Source organism: Ambystoma mexicanum, chromosome 10 (assembly GCF_040938575.1).
Source record: "Ambystoma mexicanum isolate Mex_15411 chromosome 10, UKY_AmexF1_1, whole genome shotgun sequence".
Lineage (NCBI taxonomy): Eukaryota > Metazoa > Chordata > Amphibia > Caudata > Ambystomatidae > Ambystoma > Ambystoma mexicanum.
The window spans coordinates 606,864,977-606,886,394 of record NC_090932.1 but is presented as its reverse complement, the minus strand read 5'-3'; the positions used below and the strand labels follow the sequence as shown (position 1 = coordinate 606,886,394).

The 21,418-nt window shown below is 43.7% G+C and overlaps 1 protein-coding gene across 2 annotated transcripts in view; it reads right to left on the bottom strand.

Annotated features, from left to right (window-relative positions):
- The window catches only part of LOC138491587 (guanylate cyclase soluble subunit beta-2-like), a 707,294-nt gene that overhangs the window by 381,937 nt on the left and 303,939 nt on the right, over nucleotides 1-21,418 (bottom strand). For both annotated transcript variants that reach the window (XM_069618174.1, XM_069618173.1), the window contains exon 8: nucleotides 4,798-4,901. In XM_069618174.1, the coding sequence (XP_069474275.1) occupies nucleotides 4,798-4,901 (104 nt within the window). The remainder of the gene's footprint in view (nucleotides 1-4,797; nucleotides 4,902-21,418) is intronic.

Here is a 21,418-nt window from a genome sequence, read left to right as displayed (position 1 = left end):
TTCACTGAATATATACATATAGTATTTATTTAGAGAAAAACACCAATTGACGTCTGTGGACAATAATATAGATGCAAGGGAAGAAGAGAGAAAAGGCATGAATGCAAATGTAACATGTATGTCAACAATTAAACATTAGTATGGACTATTAGTAATAAGTGACTAAAAACTAAAATTATGGGCAATCTTTATATTTAACTAAAACATTTTCATAACTCACTTCCACATACAATATTAAGATGACTGCAGTTGACGAAAATGTCCGCTCATTTCAGATGTGTTCTCGAAGAGGCGCCAATGTCTGCAACCCCATGATGCACTTTTAATTAGTCCATGAACACCAAAGCAGTGCTGCTGTGGAATTGAAAGCCATGGATGTCATAACGCAACCGCGGCTATTCACGATCAGTGCCCATTGACAGTGGACACATATAAAGTGATTTTGCTTGCTTCCTACCAACTTTATAGTTCGATCTTTTCCCTTGCTACTAGGATTCCCTGCTTTCCTCTTCACTTCAGTGAACTTTTTGTGCTATTTTCCAGTCTTCAAAGTCTGCGGACAAAGGGTAGTGACCGTGGATAGCCCATTCAGGGGGACCCGCCCCTCGCCCTTGCGCTCCTCCTCTCCATCGCACAAATGGATTAAAATTAACCGTGACGTGAATGCACGACATAAAAGCCTTATACACGGTTTTTATGTCATCCATTTACGTTACTGTTCAGTAGAAAAGGAGCTCCTCTGTCTGCTTCATCCCAGTACATAATTAGTAATGTATTGCATAAACCCCACCTCTCTCTTCCTCATCCCATTACTTCTTTAGTAGTCTATGTCATTTCCACAACCGCCTTCTTCATCATGTCACTGCCCAACTACTAATATGTTACATTAACCCCACCTCCCTCTTCTTATTGCCAGTACCCTAGCAGTAATCTGTTACATTATAATTAGCGCCCTCTTCTTCATCACAGTACTCCAGTGCTCAAACTTTCACATTATTAATCTGGCCGTACCTCCGTATTCCTCATCATAGTACTCCAAGACTCAAACTCTCTCTTCCTCATTCCAACACCTGAATATTAATTAATTACATAACCCTAACCTCCCTCTTCCTTGTCCCAGTACCTCATTAGCGTCCTCACCATTCCCACAACCTCCCTCTTCCTCATGGCACTACCGACCTACTAATATGTTACATTAATCCGAACCTCCCCCATCCTCATCCCAGGACCCTGTTATTGATCTGTTACATTATCATTACCTCCCTTTTCCTCGCCACACTACTCCAAGACTCACATTTTCTGTTCCTTATCCCACTACCCCATTATTAATTCAGCTTCGATAACTTGTACAAAGTCATAAACCAATCACTATCAGGTCCAACAAAAACTCATCTCTTTCTACCAACAAACAATAACAACATTAAAATAGGCACACTTTATTGGAATGTGATGACAATATTCTTTCTTTCATTCAAAATAGGACTGCGTGACTTATCCTTGGTCTCAAGCCCAGGAACTGCATTTCTCCAGCCCTAAAATCTCTTCACTGCCACCCGGTGACCGCAAGGATCAAATTCAAGCCCTTTGCATTATCAACAAGGCTATCTGGGGCCTGGGACCTTTTTAACATCCAGCTTTCCCTCCCTAAATACCTCCCAGTCAGAGTCCTTTGGTCCTCTGGCTCCAACTCTCTGCAGGTCAAATGCTCCTCCCAGCAGAGAGTGGGAGGTAGATCCCTTTCCTCAGTTGGCTCCTCCCTTTCTCCTCTTCCTTCCCTCTCCCCCTCCCTTGCTAACTCTCCATCTGCTGCTGTGACTGGGGCCTGGTTTCATCAGAGTCATTGAGGGACCAGTCCAGACCCTACCGGTCCCTCCGATATCCTTTGCCAGCACTTGCCCTTGGGAACCCTTCCCTTCCCAAATTGCTCCTCCCTGTCCTCCACACTCATCCTCCCTGCCCCCTTCCCCTACCACTTGCCGCCTTGGCCTGACCAGCACTGGCCCGCCCAAACCCTTGGGGGTACCCCAATCCTGCACTCTGCCCTTACTCTCTCTCCTTGCATTTATCACCTAATCATGCACTTGCACTTTAGAATTGTCAATAAAGGCCATTATAACCGTTTTTTGTTGTTCTACATTTTGATTACATCCCCACCCCTGGAAAAACTGGTGCCTGGAAAAACCTGTTTAGGTGCCATACAAATGTCCAATAAATAAAATAAATGCAATTTTCTTTCACAGATGCCATAAATGGCAACTAAAAATCTGCTATTTTGAAAACAGAGAAAATATCATGCAGGTAAAAACAAGGCAGAGTAATACACTAACCCGCAAATAAAACAATGAATAGAATATGTACAAGCAAGATAAGAAGTAGCTCTCCTCTTGCAAAGTACAACCACACCAACCACCATCATAACTGGAATTCCTCCACCTCTATCAAAAAAGAAGGTAAACAATGACCTCCTAAAACTATTTCAACAGAAGATGAACCTCCAACAAACACTACAGACATGTAAACCATGTCTTCCAATGTCAGTCTAGTGTCAATAAAAAATTCCCTAAAATCAATTTGGCAAAAACTGTTCTGTCGTAGAATCCTCAACAAACGCATGAAAAAGTCTAAAAGTCACGTTCCTCACTTGTGAATTGCCAAAGAAAACTGTCCTAGAAGCAATCTTTGACAGTGCATTGAAACTACAAAGTCAACTATTTATATTAGTTTTAAGAAAAATGAAATCAACAAATACAAATGTACATAAAAATGACATGCAAAACTTAGGAACATGTGCAATGTGAATATAGATAACTTCTGCAAATGTTGTACTGGTGAATTGGGTCACACTACTACCAGAGAACCATACTTAAAATAATCATACAGCCAAGAACAAACAAATCCAATTGCCTTAGATGCGTATGGAAGAGGGTATGAAATAGTAGGATAAGCTATTTTGAAAACAGAAACTCTAATTGAAAAATGTTCCCAAACAAATATTCAACCAAATCTTCCTCATGTTCAGACAGTTAATTTAGTCTACAAATGGTAGGTAGCTCAACATGCAAATGTGCACCAACAGTCGCTCAAACTGCTCAATTTCTAAAGCAATATGTTAAAGTAAAGGACAAAAGTAGAATCAGAACTCTAAAAAACATGGTATCCTGTCCATTGCACATCCACACCAGACTATAAGGACAATCTTTAGGCTGCAGTCCAGGAGAAATCTGTAAAAGCAGCTTTCATCACATGAACAAGTTAGCAACACACCATTCAACATTGCAAACTCTTGTGCATAGGTTTCACAGTGCTAAAGGTCCAGCTCTAGAACTAGATAAATAATTCACACTCTACTAACTGGAACAGCACTTGCGACTAATCGAGGACATACAAAGGAAATATTTTGGTACTGAAGTATAATTGAAAAACCCAACAAACGTACAAAGTAGCGACCAACAATTATTAACCAGTACCCTTTTTTCATCACACACAAAAAAGAGATAGCAAAATTTCAAACAACCTAAGTTGAAATTCCAGATAAAAAAGAACTCATTATGAGTTTCTCAGTATCCCGCTGGCAATTCTGGTGGGATACCGGGGAACAACTGTACCGTCCCCGCCGCTGAATATCCTGGTATTACCTGGAGATGCCAGTAACTCCTCATTCCATGCAGTCCCATAAGACTCCATGGGATGGGGTTGCCCGAGTCACAGGCACCGTTAGTAACTCAAGCCACCTGTGCTCCCTCTCGTTTCTGCCACCTGTGCTCCCTCTCAATGCTCTACCTCACCCTGCCTGTATTACTTCAACTCTACCACTATTTAAATCCAACCACAAAACCCTCCTCCTTTCTGAAGCGCCTATTTCCTAGCACTCTATGTTACTCCATCAGCCAGCTTTCCTTTCAACTTGCCCTCACAGGCTGCTGTAGAGTACTTTCTGTCTCACCTTCATCCATAATTTAGCACTTCCTCCACCTTCCTGTTCCTATGCTATTCTGTCCTGTCCTCATCCCTGATTTGGGTTTGCACCTTCGACATTATCTCAACCCATTGTTAAGGAACCATGTCCTCTGCTCTGTTATCAATGTTAAATTTGTTAAGCATGTGTGTGCCAAAAATGCACTGCTTTCCTCTGATGTCTACAAATAAATAAATACATAAATAAAATAAATATCTACCATATGCAAACACACATACACACAAACCTAATTTCTTAAACATGAAGAAGTTAATTTGTGGGGCTGCTAAAATTGATAAACCTAATTCACACCAAAGGTAATGCTGTCACTGATAACATAAAATTTACTCAGTTGAACTATTACACATAGCATAACTAGCTGTACCTTTTTGGGGAGCGCAAAGGTGCACTCATTTTGATCACAAACATCGCATAAAATAAATTGCCTTGCTCCACAACTAATCCTCCAAGAAAGCATATCTATGACATATCTGTAAAATGTGTAAATAGACTAAAGCCATTGGGCCTGGATTGCATTGTAAACTGTAGAGAGTTTGGAAATACATGACTGCAGGTCCAACATGCAATAACAACAGGCATCACAGTGCTCCATATATCATAGAAAAGTAGTAAACATGGATTTGAAATGACAGAATGTAGTGAATCCACTGTGAGATAATGACACCAGCATGTTTTGCATTATGTAACAGAATATAATTATCTTGAACATGTACTTCTGAAAAATACCCAATATCAAACGAGTCTATTTGGCAAATCTGAGAAAGAGGGATTACTGCTACACTTATGGTATGGAAGGAATATTTACTGTTATGTGGTCTTACCTCTTCATCAAATACAACGTGAAAAGGGAGGCCATTGCAAAAGGTTTTGACGTCCACCCAGAGGTTTTCGGGATACGCAGGTACAAAGCCTCTTAAGATCTTACCTGTAGACAGACAATATAAATATTTGACACAAAAGCATAATACAGAAATCATTAGATTTTCTTCTTACAATTAAAAGTATATGATTTTTTTTAAACAGGGCAAAGTTAACATCATCACAGAACTAAACAAAAGAGCTTAAGAAGTGTTTTTTGATCGCAGAACTTGGGCATGTCTTCTTTTTCTGGTGGATCACAAGAAAGGTGCCAGACTCATATTAGACTACAGCTATATTTGAGAGATTTTGGTGGGAAAAGACAGCTACCAGTATCTTTAGCAAATACTTAATTTACTTGGAATTACGATCCTTTACTAGTTTTGATTAAAACATTGTTAATTTGAAGGATGGCTTGGACTTTTAATTAGGATGTAATACATTGTTAAAAAGGCTTTTAAATGTATGTAGATGTTTTAAACATTTTCAAATAAACATTTGCAGAGTTCTGCTAAAGGTTTTGGAATATACAATGACATAGTAAAAATGTCTATGTAATATTCAGACGTTAAACTAGTTAAACTACTTAAACTTTTAAAACTCTCTGATAAAATTATAACCTTCTAAGACACTTTTCTTAAATAATTACAGGCATTTAAGATAACCCTCAAAATATGTATAAAATATAGCAATATGTACTAGCTTGTGAGATTATTTTAACTACCAATCACAATACTTTAATCATTCTCAAATTGTATCTTAACTAGTTTTGCCTTTTCTATCACAAAACACACTTTAAAAGCTTCCAAATATAAATTCCAATATAATTAATTATTGCAAAATATAATGAAACATTTGTAAACAATTTCAACTGTCTCAAAAATCTGAAAACTAATTTAGCACTGTTCACCTAACAAGTTCATAGTTTACAAAAATAATGTGACATGCACTTTTTAACTACTTTTAACAATAATATATTTTTAAAACATCCAATCCATTAAACTGTTGGAAATATTTTTAAATGCCAACCTAGACTTTTTGAATCATTATAAAATCAAACTACGGCTAGTCTAAAATTCCAATTGTTTCAGCCTTTTTCCTTTTTATTTCATGGGGAGAGTGTGCAGTAATTGTTTTAACTATTAGAATAAGATTTAGTAAACATTTTCTGAAAGTAATGATATCCCAATGTATCAAGTGCAGTACCCAATTTTATACTAAATGTGTTTAAAAAAGGGGTGAGCTGAATAGCATATTTAGTGTACGGAGGATACAGAATAGTTTATCAAGTATTCACCTGAAGCCATTTGGGGAGTACAATATGTGTTTCATTGAATAATTCTGGTTCCAAACTTGAAAAACGTTCTTTCAAAAAATTCTAAAGTACTATATTTAATGTGTCCTTTTGTTTCTTTTATTTCTTGTATGTCCCTTCATTTCCATCAACACGTCCTCTTTAAGAAAAGAATACCTAAAAAGAGTGACCTGATGCGCGAAAGGATATTGCATATGAAAAGTCAGTGCTACTCAACATGAAAAGTTGCAATAAACAAAATATTTGCATTGCCCTACTAAATTGCATACATTGCAACTGCATGTGAGTTGCAATGTGATCAAGTGAAAAGTGGGCTTCTCTCATTCCCTGTAGAGGACATGGAAAAGTATCACTTTTTATCCATTGTGGCCAAAGTCCCTCTAAAAGACTGAGCTGCCATGGAAATTAAATCGTGAATTACATTGGGAATGTATATATTAGGTTGGAGGCCTTCTATGCGCTGTAGACCTTGTGCCTGCAAAGATTGTTGTGTGCAATGTGGCACACTGCAAAAGCCGCCTCTTCAGTTTGCATGCAGCAATTCTCATTGCACATTGCCCTGTTGCCATCCACAAGACTAATATATGAACAGGTCAAGGGACTGACCTAAGTGCAGCCCTGCCATCAGTCTAGTCTGCACATCTGGCCCCAGATATTTGGATCTATGACAGCACAAACCAAGCACTATAATTTCTCATTTCTTACCCTCTGGGGCACACTGCACTCTAGGGAGGCAGATATTTCTGAAGATGGAGGCACACCAGGGAGACCAGTAGTTGGAGCAGGGTCTATCACACATCTAAAAGCTTTGCCTGCAACTGAACCTGCCCAGATCCTACAAGCATTAATTAGGAACTAGCCATTTGGGAAATATCTGAATTCTTCCATATGTCAGTGCAAGTAGTCGTATCACTTATTCTTCACATATAACTAGAGAAGGCAAGACCCTGTGCCCTTTTCTATGTCCCTATCTCTTCAGTCTCCCACCCCAGAATACCAGTAGGCAGAGGGATCACTGTCTCTCTCTGCCCACACAGAATAATGCTCTAATTTCTCACCATTGCACACACCGTGATTGTTATGGTACTCTTGGGTGTTAGTGCAATGAACAGATTTCCCAATAGGCAAGTTCTCCTAAGAGGCAAATATGGGTGGGAAAAACATGGCCACCTCTTGCATCACAAAACTATCAAATCTTTGATGAAATTGTAGGTGATTTTACATCTGACCTCAAGGTCAAGCAATAAAGAAACATTTGAATGAGTTGATAAGGGTTACCAAGAGAGCAGACATTTCACATTCCAAAGAAAACACGATTCCAAAGATAGCAAAACTGATGTAAACTTTGCAAAACCTTCACCAGACATGGGATCATCACAATCATAATCAGAGGTATAATCAGCTACGGAGACTGAAAATGACCATACAGTGCCCACTACACATAAAAATACAAACAACGATAGTCTATTTTTAGGCGGAACTGAGAAGATGCCGGAAACATATGACACAATACAATGTAAAATTCAAGACCATAACAAACAATACATTCTTGTGCAAACACAAGAGATATATCAACTCAGCAAGGAAAAGGGGCGAGAGAAGAGGCCACAAAAACACTGACAAAAACCAGGCATGACTACCAGGCTAAGAAGGAACCTGAAACAGAAACCAAAGAAAATTTTATTTCTAAACTATACCAATTCTTCACAAGAATTAGAATCAGATTTTAGCAAAGGCGTATCATTCAGTGCCGTGCTGGCTGATGTGACAAACCTTGCTTAGTGATGGCGCTGGCGATAGGTTGTTGACCAAGGTTGTAGCCTTAGATTTTTTGAGTTGGTGGTTATTTGGAAATAATGCAGAAGGAACTCCTGGCTCTTTTTCATCAATAAGGTTTTAATGTGGTAAGACACAAAGATCACAGGTCTAGCAAAGTGTGCTAGTTTGAAGGTGAAACAAAAGCCAACGCGCGTGTTCGACGGTAATCTTTATCAAGGCAGTGGAGGTGGTTTGTCCTGAATAGGAGGGGAGCGCCTGATGAACCACCCAGTCGTCGTGGGCGTTGGGCTGGTTAGCCAATCTGATAGGAGAAGTGGGGGCGTTCCATAGTTCAGGAATCCGACGAGTGCAGTGCTTTGATCTTTGCAAGGTTTATAAACATTTCAAACAGAATACAAAACAAAGGAACTTAAACACAGAAGTATTTTTGAAAATGGCAATCAAATGTGTTGAAGATTTACTGGCTCTGAAGAAATAGAAGACACACAAAATATAGGTGCTTTTACAGAAGAACTTAATATTTGAATGGGTGCCAATGAGAATGGCAACCTAAAATTAAAATCTAAATGTATTCCTTGTTTACCACAAGATAGTGGGCCTCATTACGAGTCCGGCGGTAACCGTGCCTGAAATTCCGGCAGGTTACCGCCGGACTCGTATTAACATTCTGCCTCCGTGATTCCTGGAATTACCAGGGCATTACGACCCCGGTGACCCGGGAATTCCGGAGGCGGAATTCGGTAAATCCCCATTCGCATTGAGCCCCATAGGACTCAATGGGAAAGGGGAAGTGGAAACACCAGCACCATCTTGTGATGGTGCTGGTGTTTCCACGTCTGTCTGCAGGCGGGTGGTGTTAAACCCACCAGGTCAGACCTGGCGGGAATGACACCTCCGCCTGCAGGACTCGAGATCACCCGGTATGGAAACAACGGTGGCGGCGGATTTACCACCACCGTTATTTCCATACCGGGTGACTCATAATGAGGCCCAATGTCTTTGAAATCTTTAGTAAGAAATTTACTGAATTCTGAAGAATTGAGCTAAAGCAAAAAGCAATGTACCGTACACAATCTCTCCAAAAGCGAAAATTAGTTCCTGAAATATATACAAGAAAATACAAATGTAATAATCAAGCCAGCACACAAGAGAGGCAAACTTGTAGTCATGAACTGCAGCTCTTTTATAAAAGAAACAATGAGGCAGCTGAATAATAACAAATGCGATTTCATTCTGAAAAATAATCTTATGGAAAATATCATAAAAGATTGGATAACAAAGTCACATGCTAGATAAAAGGGGAAGGGTTTGAAAAAAGGTGCCTGTGATTTAATTGCGGGTTGAAACCAAGGCCTGCTGTGTGTGCAGTCCCACAGAGCCTACCCTTCCAAGGCTCAAAATCAGTTGAAGATGGGAATGCAGTCAGTCGCGCAAAGTCAAACAGGTATAGAGTGGATTGAAAGTGGTTGTATAACAATATTAAGACAGTGAAAATCTAGCATAAACATATGTATGGTTTTAATTGGTTTCTGTACAGCTAACACGTGTTTTGACCCAAATCCAATGCACTAATAAGGTGTTCATGTACGTCACACCATCAAATGGCCCACAGCGTTGTGATAGAGAAAAGGGTTGAATCTCCACAGAACTGTGGGGATTATCCTAATTCTGTGACAACGGGACTCAACCCGGCTTTCCTATACAGTTATACTGTCGTTATTTGGATTCAACCTATTCTGGTGTACTACCGTGTTTGAATCCTAAAACATCGCCTTCAGATTGTTACAATCCAATTTCTACACGTCTGAGAATACACTCCATTCCTGATGACTCATTTCCTTGGTCTCAAGTGAATTACATCACTGCCCCTGATTCAAATTAACCTGGATTTTGAGCCTTGAGGACGACCATTTGGGTCAAAACACGTGTCGGCTGAATTTCCCTTCCCCTTGTGGAAACACATTGGGCCTCGTTACGAGTTTGGAGGTAGCCATGCCCTTAATAAGGGCATGGCTACCTACAAACTCGGTTCTGGCACCGGGTCCCACGAAAGGGGAATTACCGGGCCTTACCATTGCTACCATCCTGTTCTGCTTGCGGGTGCCGCTCTGCACGACAAGTCTGACCAGGCCTGCAGAGCGCCCCCCACGAGCAGAACTCGTAATGTGGCGGCATGGTAACAACGCGCCTGTAGCACTACCGGCGCTGTTGTTTCCTTACCGCCACAGTTGTAATGAGGCCTATTGTTTCTTAACTTGAAAAAAAACAATTTTCATCCTGGAAAAAAGAATTCTGGTGTACTAATAACAGTAAACCCCTCCAGACTGGGCCATTACCGGGTCTGGTAATGCCCCAGGACTATTGCTAACTTTATTATTTCACCTCTGAACTTCAGCTGCACACAATAAGACTTTGTACCACATTTACTCCTGGATGCAAAAGAGACATGATCTAGCCACAACAAAAACCGATACACACTTTCCAGTTACGCACTTTATATAGTTAATCTTCAACTTGTATCAGGCAATCTTGCTACATCACTTCTTGTGCATGGGCACTGTGATGAATCCATGGATGCCGTCACTTCTGTGCAGGGGGAGCCCCTTCGCATGAGGCCAGGGAGGTGAGACCGAAACCCAATAGTACACCTGGGGGTGGTTTACAGCGGAAGGATCTCATGGGGAGAGATTTGCCCTCTGGGTACAAAGTCTAACATCTAGGGAGAACGTGATATGATCACCTCAAATCCAACATCACCCGATGTATGTGTGTAAGACCATAAGGATAACAGCTGCTTAGACGAGGCAGAGTCCAGACTACCTAAGTAGTACTTGTGAGACAAAAACTGAGACAAGGAGAATGTGTGGAACTATGAAGAAGGCCGCTGTCATGTCACGAGCATGCGCAACATGGAGCCCTCCCTCATCATTAGAGAGGATGGCCCACGTTTGGGCCAACAGACTGGGGAAGTGACATTGGGGTGGGAACGGGATGTGACCGGGACAAGAAGGGCAGTTAACATTGAGGTATGCAATAAAGAGGTTGTTTCTTGGTACCCGTCCCGTGTCTGTATCATTCTTTACCACTTGGCATAGGCAGAGCTTTGAGCCCCAAAAGCTTGGAGGTCCCGAGCGTACACTGGCAGCGAGGAGCCAGTTGGACACCACATGTGCCTCCAGCACAAGCCACTGACCACAGTCTGCCCAGGGCACCCGGTGCACACACAGGCCGAGGAAATGCCATGTCATGGCACCACCTGCAGCACGCCACAGGAGGATGCCGATGGGCATTGTGAACGCGTGTCAGCAAACCTCCCACTGCTAGGTCTGCCCACCACAGGCACCACACATCATTTAAGGCAAGGGGAGAAGAGTCACCCCCACACGTGCACACGACACAGGCGGTAACCATGCCCAGTGCAGAGGAGACCAGTATAGCTACGCTGGGATCCCCATCCCCTGCAGCAGGCCCCTGCCAGAGGATTTTATCACCCTTATCAAAGAAGGGGAAGGAGGAAAGGGCATGTAGGAAAAAGGCCTGGCCCAGGAGAACACCCTGAACCCCTACCAACCCAGAAGTGCCACACAAACCCCACAAACCCCACGAGCAACAGACCATGCTCATCACAGGGCAAGAGGACCGCCACACAGCTAAACAACAAAATCCCAGCTGTAAGGGACATAGCCGGTGAATTGGTCAACCTGGAAACTGCCTCATACCGAAACCTACATGAAAACCATCTGAATACTTTGCACCCACACTAACATTGACTATGAGAGACATATTTTTCATACGATGCATCAGGAGAAAGGAGAACCACAGGACAACTTTGTCATAAAACTCAGAATGAAATTGAAATACTGCAAATTCCATTGTTACTCCAACGAGGAAGCCCTACGATCTCAGGTCATAGCCAGCTGTCGTTGGAGGAAATCCTTGCCCTAGCCCGCATGGAGGCAGCAGTGGAGTCACAACTGGACAACCTGGGTAAGATCTCAATACAGCAAAAACCATTAGAAACCGACGCAGTCAACAAACTCTTCACCACGCCCAACCAGCCAGCCAGACACTCGGAAGCCACGTGTTTCAGATCCGGATACGAATAGCCCCATAACTGAGCATGCCCAGCTCTGGGTCAACAATGAGCCGCCTACGGTGGCAATGAGCATTTTAGGGCAGTCTGCAAAAACGCACCTGCCCCCATTCCCAGCAGGAGAGCCCTCAGGGATTGACGAACAGCCACACGAACAAGCCCTCCAGGCTACAAACAGGGCACGAAACCAGAAGTCAGAGGCGAGAAACCGAGAATAGAGGAGCTCACAGGCTCGAGATGACAGCTCCAGATGCAGTGGCAGGAGAATGTTTGTTCAGTACATCAAAATGAGGTCACCTTCCAGCAGCGACTCTCCCTCATCAGGTGAACACCAGCGAAAGAAAGGTTACGTGTGGGCACTAAATAACAGCACCACCACTCAACACAGCCCAGTCCTCACACTACAGGTCAACGACACCCCGCTGGAGTTTCTCATTGATCCGGGGGCAAAAGTCAATATAATCAGCGAAGAAGCCTACCATGCGCTCTCTAGGGCCCATAAACTGAAGAAGTCGACAGTCAGCATCTACCCATATGGGTCCACAAAGCCTTTACCATACAAGGGTGTCATCACAGTTAAGTGCTCTCACAAGGCCCATGCCGCAAAAATACCACTGCATGTCTTGAAAACTGAAGGAACAGCAGCTGCATTCTCAGCTTCACGACCGTGGTGGAAACGGGTTTAGTGCACATCTTGTACCAGTTAATGGCCCACAAGTACTTCGCCAAACCAGAAGACATTGAGGCGACATTCCCATACTTGTTCAAGGGCCTGTGAAAACTAAAACACAGGAAAATAGCACATCAACCCGGAGGTGGCCCAACACATACCCATTAATATACAGCGTCAGGTAGAAGAAGAAATCAACAGACTTATGAAACAATACGTTATTGAACCTGTGACCGGTCCCACAGAAATCGCCCGATGGCTCAATAAGACTATGCGTGGACATGCGGAGGGAAAATGAAGCGATTGAGCGTGAAATACACCAAGTGCCCGGGATCACTGACATTATACACTTGCTGCATGGTGCAAAAAGTCTTTTTGAAGTTGGACCTCACAAATGGGTACCATCAAATTGAGATTGCACCTGAATCTCGGTATATCACCAACTTCGTCACCCACCTTGGTTTATTCCAATATAAACGACTCCATTTTGAGATCGCCTCCACTGCTGAAATATTTCAGGAGGAGATTCACAAAGTGGTTTGACACGTCTCAACTGTCTCAACACGTCGGACGACGTCCTTGTATTCGGCAAGTCAAAGGAAGAGCACAACATGGCCCTGCACAGAGTATGCTCTGCACTCGAAGCAGCAAGCTTAAACCTCAACAAGTCAAAATGTAAGTTCAGCAAGGGCTCCCTGAGATTTTTCACACACATCTTCTCCGAGAGAGCAATGCAACCCAACCCAGACAAAGTGGCGGCACTCAATACAACCCAACCACCTCAAACCACATCTGAACTATGCTCCTTCTTAGGACTTGCAGCGAATTGCTCATGATACCTCAAGGACTACGCCACGGTCAGCAACCTGCTTCGATTGCTCACCCACAAAGATCAACCGTTCGAGTGGTCAGTGGACTGCCAGCGGGCCTTCGAGACTATCCGGAATAACATTGGCAGACTAGAGGATATGGCATATTTTGATGCTGAGAGAAAGACTGAGGTAACTGTTGATGCCATTCCCATTGGTCTGGGAGCCAACGAACACAGCGGGATCCGACTGACTTGGCTAATGCATTTGTGGTAGCATATGCCAGCAGACGTCTCACAGCCACTGAAAAAGCATACTCTCAGGTGGAAAAGGAGAGCCTGCCCATTGTGTGGGCCTGTATTTCCACTTGTTCTTATATGGTAAAGCATTCAAAGTCATCACGGACCATCAAGCCATCTTGAGAATCTACGGAGACCCAAAGGCCAGAATGCCCCCCAGAATTCCCGGTGGGGTCTGAGACTATAAGACTAGAAATTTGACATTGTGCATCAACCAGGAAAGGAAGAGAACCCAGCAGACTATCTATCTCGCCACCCCACAAGACCACCCCAGGTGGGACCATCCATCGCAGATGCCTGTATCAACTATGTCATTCACCACCTAGAGCCACTCCCAGTAGACTGAGCCACACTTGCAACCACATCAGAAAAGGACCCAGCCCTCACAATAGTAATGCACTGCATCAATTCAGGGAAAACCTTGCACCTGAGATATCAGGCCAGGCATTAGAATGAGGCGGTGAGGGATGACATAAGATCCTTGGACCTGGTGAAAGATGAATTGACAGTCATCGATGATCCCGTCGTCATGAAGGGTTGTAAAGCAATCATACAAAGGTCACCGGGGGGGTGGTATCTACGAAGCACCGCCTCTGCCAAAAAGTCTGGTTCCCCAAGTTAGACGCCATAGTAGAAGAGATTGTCGGCAAGTGCTCCATATGCGCTCAAGTGGCCCAGCCTCCCCATCCCAACCCGCTACAAATGTCTCCACTACCAGAGAAAGTCTGGGTAGAACTTGCAGTGGATTTCTTTGGACCGCTTAGTAACAGCACATATGTACTTGTGCTTATCGACGCACATTTACGCTTTCCAGAGGTTCAGTTAATAGACAGCCCGTCAGCCACATGCGTCATTCCTGCACTAGACCGCATGGTCCACGTTTGGGCCAACAGACTGGGGAAGTGACATTGGGGTGGGAACAGGATGTGACGGGGATAAGAAGGGCAGTTAACGTTGAGGTATGCAATAAAGAGGTTCCATCTCGGTACCTGTCCCGTGTCCATGTCATTTTTTCCCACTTGGCACGGGCAGAGCTGTGAGCCACAAAAGCTTGGACGTTCCGAGCTTACACTGGTGACGAGGAGCCAGTTGGACACCACATGTGCCCTGAGCACAAGCCACCGACCACGGTCTGCCCAGCACAACCTGAGTGTACACAGGCCAAGGAAAAGCCACATCACGGCACCACCTGCAGCACACCACTGCACGATGCTGTTGGGCATTGTGAATGTGTGTCAACGCGCCTCCCGAGCTTACAGCCGCTCAAACAATTGGTGAGCATTTTAGTGTTCCACAAGAGATGGTGGAAGAAACCAAAATAAAAACCAATCAGGAACTAAGCAACCTGTCAAGTCATCCCAGGCGTAGCCAAGAGCGGTGCAGCAAGTCAGCATGGGAACTCAGAGAGGCTGCAGACCAGGGCACTGTCAGGAAGGTGCATGAATCTCTAGACGGTCCAACACTGAAGATACATATAGTTGACTGGCGGAACCGTGGAATGACCAGCAAAAAGGAACAAGACTGCGTGGTCTGAAGCATACGTAAGGACTGCAGAAAGTCGGAAACTGCAGAGCTGCCAAAGATAGGGAGACAGATGTGGAGGTAGTGAAAGGCACAAATCAGAACCCCAGGACAGGCCGGAGCCCACCAAGAAGATCCCAATAGGTACGGGGATATACATGCTGGCTGGTGGGGATGCGAGAGGATCTTGGGACTCATGTGGCAGTAACCTAATGTCCTATACTAATAACAGGTGTAAGACAAGACCCCCTAGGCTGAGAGAGGGACAGGGAACACCTGAGGGAAGGGGTTCCAAAAGTGGGGACATAATAGAAGCCCTAACACTGAAGAATATCCTCAAGAATTAGTTATCACGTATCTTATTCATGGCAGTACTTGACAGGCAAGCACACCAAGTCTGCTCAGTGAACCAACCTGAGAAATACAGGTTGGGGGCCTGCAATAAAAGAGAATAAGAAAGCAAGTGCATCTTACTCATGGCAGTGCTTGCCAGGTTAGTAAACCAGGCCTTCCTACTAAACAAAGCTGGGAAATAGTGGCTTGGGACTCGCAGCTAAGAAGAAGACAAGAAAGTTGAAAACATCTTCCATGTGACAGTACTTGGGAGGCTAGTGAACCAAGTGGGCCATAGTGGGGGAGGCATGGGTCGAATACCCTATGTTTGTGTGGACTATGTCGCCAAGAAATCCTAAAGTGGAGAGGCCAGGGGAAGGGAGTGATTCCCCTTGGTCTTGTGTGGACTTATGAAAAACCAGGATAGCAGGAGAAGGGAGTTATTCTCCTGGTTACTTTAACCTAAAAGGAGAAACCTGTAAAGAGGCCAGGGGAAGGGAGGCATTCCCACTGGGTTTGTGAGGAACTGTGAAAGACTGAATACCATGAGAAGATAGTCATTCTCCTGGATCATAAACCAGAGGAAAGGATCAAATAAAGAAACCTGGGGAAGGGAGTCATTCCCCCTGGCTAAACAAGTATCACTAGTGGAGCAATACAGCCAGGGGAATGGAGTCAGTCTCCCTGAGGTGACAAAGAGAGACATTTCTGATACAGAGTGTTACAATATTGGCAATCCTTTTGTGAAATACTGGACATGGGGAAGGGAGTCATTCCCCCTGGTAAAGAACTTGTAAGGCAAATCACAATGAGAACTGTGATACCTAGTCCAGGAGAAGAGAATCATTCTCCTGTACCAAGAATACTGGCCCAACTTTTAGTTTAGTTAGAAGGGTAAGTGAAAGAGATAGAGAATTTGGACACAGAACGTGGACGTTTGAGTTACAAGAATATTCTGATGACACCCTCAGTATTTTAGTTGAGGCAGGGAAACCCCTCTTCGTGATAGGTTTTCTCTTTATTTTCTTGGATAATAAAAATCTATTGAAACCACTATGCTACCTGTGTGTCAGTCTCCTCCTTCTGGACATAATGGCCCGGGTGGTCGACTCAGACTATAGAGGAGACATTAAAATCTTACTCGAGAATAACAGTAAACATGCTTATCATGTTAAAAACCAAGGAGACGATTGCACATGTAATTCTTGAGAGTTTGTTATTCCCCCAAACTCTTAGAAGTACATGAGCTAGATTCCACAGAGAGAGGGGCCAAAGGTTTAAGGAAAGCTGCCTAAGATTCAGACCCAAACCTAGATCTAACCAAATAGAATACTGACAAGGGTAAAACTAAGATAATCTCATATCTCGCATTCGCACAACGCAATGACCCTGTGTTGGCTGAAACCTTCCTCAAAGTAATCTCTAAGGAGGAGGGCACAAAGAAAGATGGTCAATTTTTTCTTGAAACAGGGATCATCATACAGAGGAGATACCACCAGTGAGGGGACCCCTCAAACCCAAATAACAGTCTCAAGAAGCCGCCGTAGGGATGTCTTAGAAATTGTCCATGCCCACCTTACCTCTGGACATTCAAGAACAGAAATACCCAGGGATAAGTAATGAGCCGTTTCTATTGGCTGGGGTATACACTGACATTAAAAACATTGTCACAGTGTGCTCTTTGATCCAAAAGACATTGCCACATCACCCTCCTCCAGCACCTTTACAACTGCTACTAATCATAGACCTCCCCTTCTCCTGAATAGGGATGGATTTTGTATGACTGTTAGAATCATCAAAACTCAGAGCAAGTATATCCTAGTTATACTAGACTATGCTACATGTTACCCTGAGGCCTTTCCTATGTGATGTGGCACCTCGCGACAAATTCTAAAACACTTTTTCCCTTTTTGTCAAAGGTTGGTTTCCAAAAGGAAATACTAACAGACCTGGGAACAACATGCATGAGCAAAATCATGATGGAGGTAAAAAAAACCTTCAAATTAAAAATGTAAGTACCTCTGTATACCATCCTCAGACAGACAGCCTGTTTGAGCGCATTAATAAAGCACTCAAAAGCATTCATAAAAAGCTGGTAGAAGCTGATGGAAGAAACTGGGACATGATGATCCTGTGTGCCCTATTCACCATTAGAAAGGCTCTCCAACCTTCCCTGGGCGTTTCACCTTCTGTACTCCTTTATGGTGCAGCCCAAGGGATATTTTAGACATGTTGAGGAAAACATGTCCCACCTGTTACCACTGTCCCAAACTGCACAGCAGATTAAAGAGCATATGGCTGTGGTAAAACTAAGGCATTCATTACAGCCTGGTAAGATCATGCCTGTATATGACCCTCACCTTGCTCCACTACCGCCTACCTTATACCAGCATTGCGCCTAGTACACTTAGCCTTCCAGAACACTTGCCATGTCTGGTCTTCCTAAACCCACCACTCTCCCCTCCACTCAACAAGGGCACTCGCCACCCATAGGTTGCCCCAGATAACAGATAGTCTGGTCTTTCCACTAATTAACTGAATATGTCAACCCTGCACTTGGAACCAACATTGTATCTTCCCGCTCCCCTATTGCCACACACGTCTGACGTAGCCCCCAGCCCCACTGTGTGCGGCTTTGCCGGCCTGCGATCCTCTGTCACTATACCTTATACATATGCCTATCCTGAAATGCATAATGTCCAACTTATCTTACCTGGATCTCCTGAGCACTTGATTTCAGTCACCGTTCCCCACCCTTGTCGGATGTGATCCTGCGCAGCGACTGTGCACCAATATGGACATAGCCAGTGGAGCTTATTTGTTGGTTTGCTTCACCCAAATGAATGCTGCTTTTAAAATATATACCTATCAGTATTCCTTATGTAGCCCCCATACCATGAGGTGAGGCTTTGCCGGATTGTACACCCACATGAATGTTACCTTAAATATGCATACCTGTACTCCTGATATAGCACCCCGTACCATGAGGCGATGCTCTGCCAGATTATACGCCCACATGAATGTTACCATCATAATGTATGCTTACCTGTACACATGATGTAGCCTACCCCACAGCATGAGGTGAGGCTTTGCCAGAGTGTGCATTCATGATCTAACCGTATGTCACTTTCTTGCTCAGTCATACACACTCTGGACTGCTCTACTGCAATTGTACGGTAACTAGCACCTATATTCCTCAGGGGTTTGTGCACTGCTATAAAATAAACATATACATAAATATAGTCCATACTCAAATAGGTAAGATCGCAGAATACCAAAAAGCCCAATATGGCAAAGAGGTCATCACTTTGATCTTTTTCTATTGCACGGAAGGGTCTAGTACTTCTCCCTACTTAAGACCATAAAATGCTGTCTCGCTGGCACGGATCTTATGAGGCATTAGAACAGACTGGCCCCTGTAACTATCACATTTCCCAACCCGATAGAAGACTTAAAATTCCGATATACTACATTAGCCTCTTAAAGGAGAGGAAAGAGGACCCAGTGGAATCATCCTCCATGGTAATTGCCAGTCTCTTGTCAGAAGAGACAGACAGATCCAACTTAGTACCATCAGACCATCCACCTTCCAAACAACAAGACATCCAAAACCTCTTAGAGCAGTCACAGATGTCTCTAGCTGTGAGCCTGGGAGAGTGTAGGGGTTTTACCATGATATGTGCACTCCCCCAGAAAAGCCATTAATCTCTGCCGTATTGGATCCCTGAAGTTAGAAAAATAAATAGTTCTCCAGGAGGTGGAGAAAATGCTGCCCGTGGATATTATTGAACCATCACAAAGTCTGTGGACCTTGCCAATAGTCCTGGTGGCAAAACCCGGTCAATCGTGGAGGTTTTGCATAGACTTTAGAAAACACAATGCTGTGTCCCAGTTCGACAACTACCCGATGCCACAGATTGATGACCTTATTGATCGACTGGGCTCGGCTGTCTATCTTTCTACGATTGATCTTGCCAAGTTATATTCACAGATGCCATTAAAGTCTGAAGACAATGAAAAATTGAATACTCCACCCTGAGAGAACTATTTCACTTTAAAGTCCTTGTATTTGGGCTCCATGGTGCTCCCGCCCCTTTCCAGAAATGAATGGACCAGATTTTGCGGCCCTATTCCAGCTTTTGTGGTGCTTATCTGGATGATATTGTCATACATAACAAATCCTGGGACGAACATATGCTCCATCTGTATGAAGTTACAAGAGCCCTGAGATGAGCCGGCTTAACTGCCAACCCCAAGAAATGCCACTTACCCCAATTGGCAGTAAAATACTTGGGTTTCTTTGTGGGAAATGGGCTGGTTCAACCGCAGATAGAAAAGGTATGTGCTGTATACGAAACACTGGTCCCCAAGACTAAAAGTGATTTGAGGGCTTTCCTAGGACTTTCAGGCTGATACTGGAGGTTCATCCCTAATGATTCCACCATCACCTCCTGCTTGACCGATAAGTTAAAGAATGCCAAACCTCAGAAATTATGATGGCAAAAAGAAGACTAGGGTTTTTCGATACCCTAAAGTCAATCATATGTAGCGAGCCAGTCTTAAAATTCCCCAACTTTAACAAAGAATTTTTGCTTCAAATAGATGCTTCTAAAGTGGGGATAGGAGTAGTTTTATTGCAAGAATATTATGGGGCGGAACATCTGTGCTTTACATCAGCAGGAAACTATTCCAATGGAAGACAAATTATGCCACAATTGAATTGGAGACTTTAGCTATAAAATGGGCAATAGGATGCCTCAAATATAACCTCAAGGGTAGGAGGTTTACAGTAATTACGGAGCATTCGTCCCTTACTTGGCTCAGTCTTAGAAAAGACACCAACCTGAGCATAAGCACTGGTTTCTCGACCTTCAACCCTTCTGTTTTAGTGTTCAACACAGGAAGGGAAACGAACAGGGAAACATTGATTTCCTGTCCTGTTTTTCTTTAGAAGTTGAGGAAGCCAGCAGCATTAGGGGAAGTATGTGATGAATCCCTGGATGTCGTCATGTTTGCCCAAGTTGAGCCCCTCCCATGAGGCCAGGGAGGTGAGGCCACTACCCAACAGTCCCTCTGGGGATTGTGCACAGCAGGAGCATCTCATGGGAGAGACTTCCCTTCTGGAGACAAGGGTGAACATCTAGGGAGAACGCATTATGATCACCTCCAATCCAACCATCATAGCCACCCACACGCAAATCGACATCACCCCATGTATGTGTGTAAGAGCATCGGGATAACGGATACTGAGACGAGGGAGAGGCCAGACTACCTAACACAAAGACTGAGATGAAGAGGAGGTGTGGAACTATGAATAAGGACTGCAGAAAGTCTGAAACTGCAAAGCCGCTGAAGAGAAAGAGACAGACACAGAAGCAGCAGAAGACACGAACCAGAACCCTAGGACAGGCCCGAGCCTGACAAGAAGATTCCAAAAGGTCCAGAGATATACGGCTGGCTGGTGGGAATGTGAGAGGATTTTGGGACTCATGTGACAGTAACCTAATATCCTGTGATGATAACAGGGCTAAGACAAGACCACCTTGGCTGAAAAAGGAGGCAGGAAACATCCAAGGGAAGGGGTTCCCAAGGTGGGGTGATACTAGAAGCCCTAAAACTGAAGAAAAACCTCAAGAAGGAGTAATCATGTATCTTCTTCATGGCAGTACTTGGAAGGCAAGCAAACCAAGTCTTCCAGTGAACCAACCAGAGAAATACAGGTTGGGGAACCGGACCGAAAAAGAATTAGGAAGCAAGTGCATCTT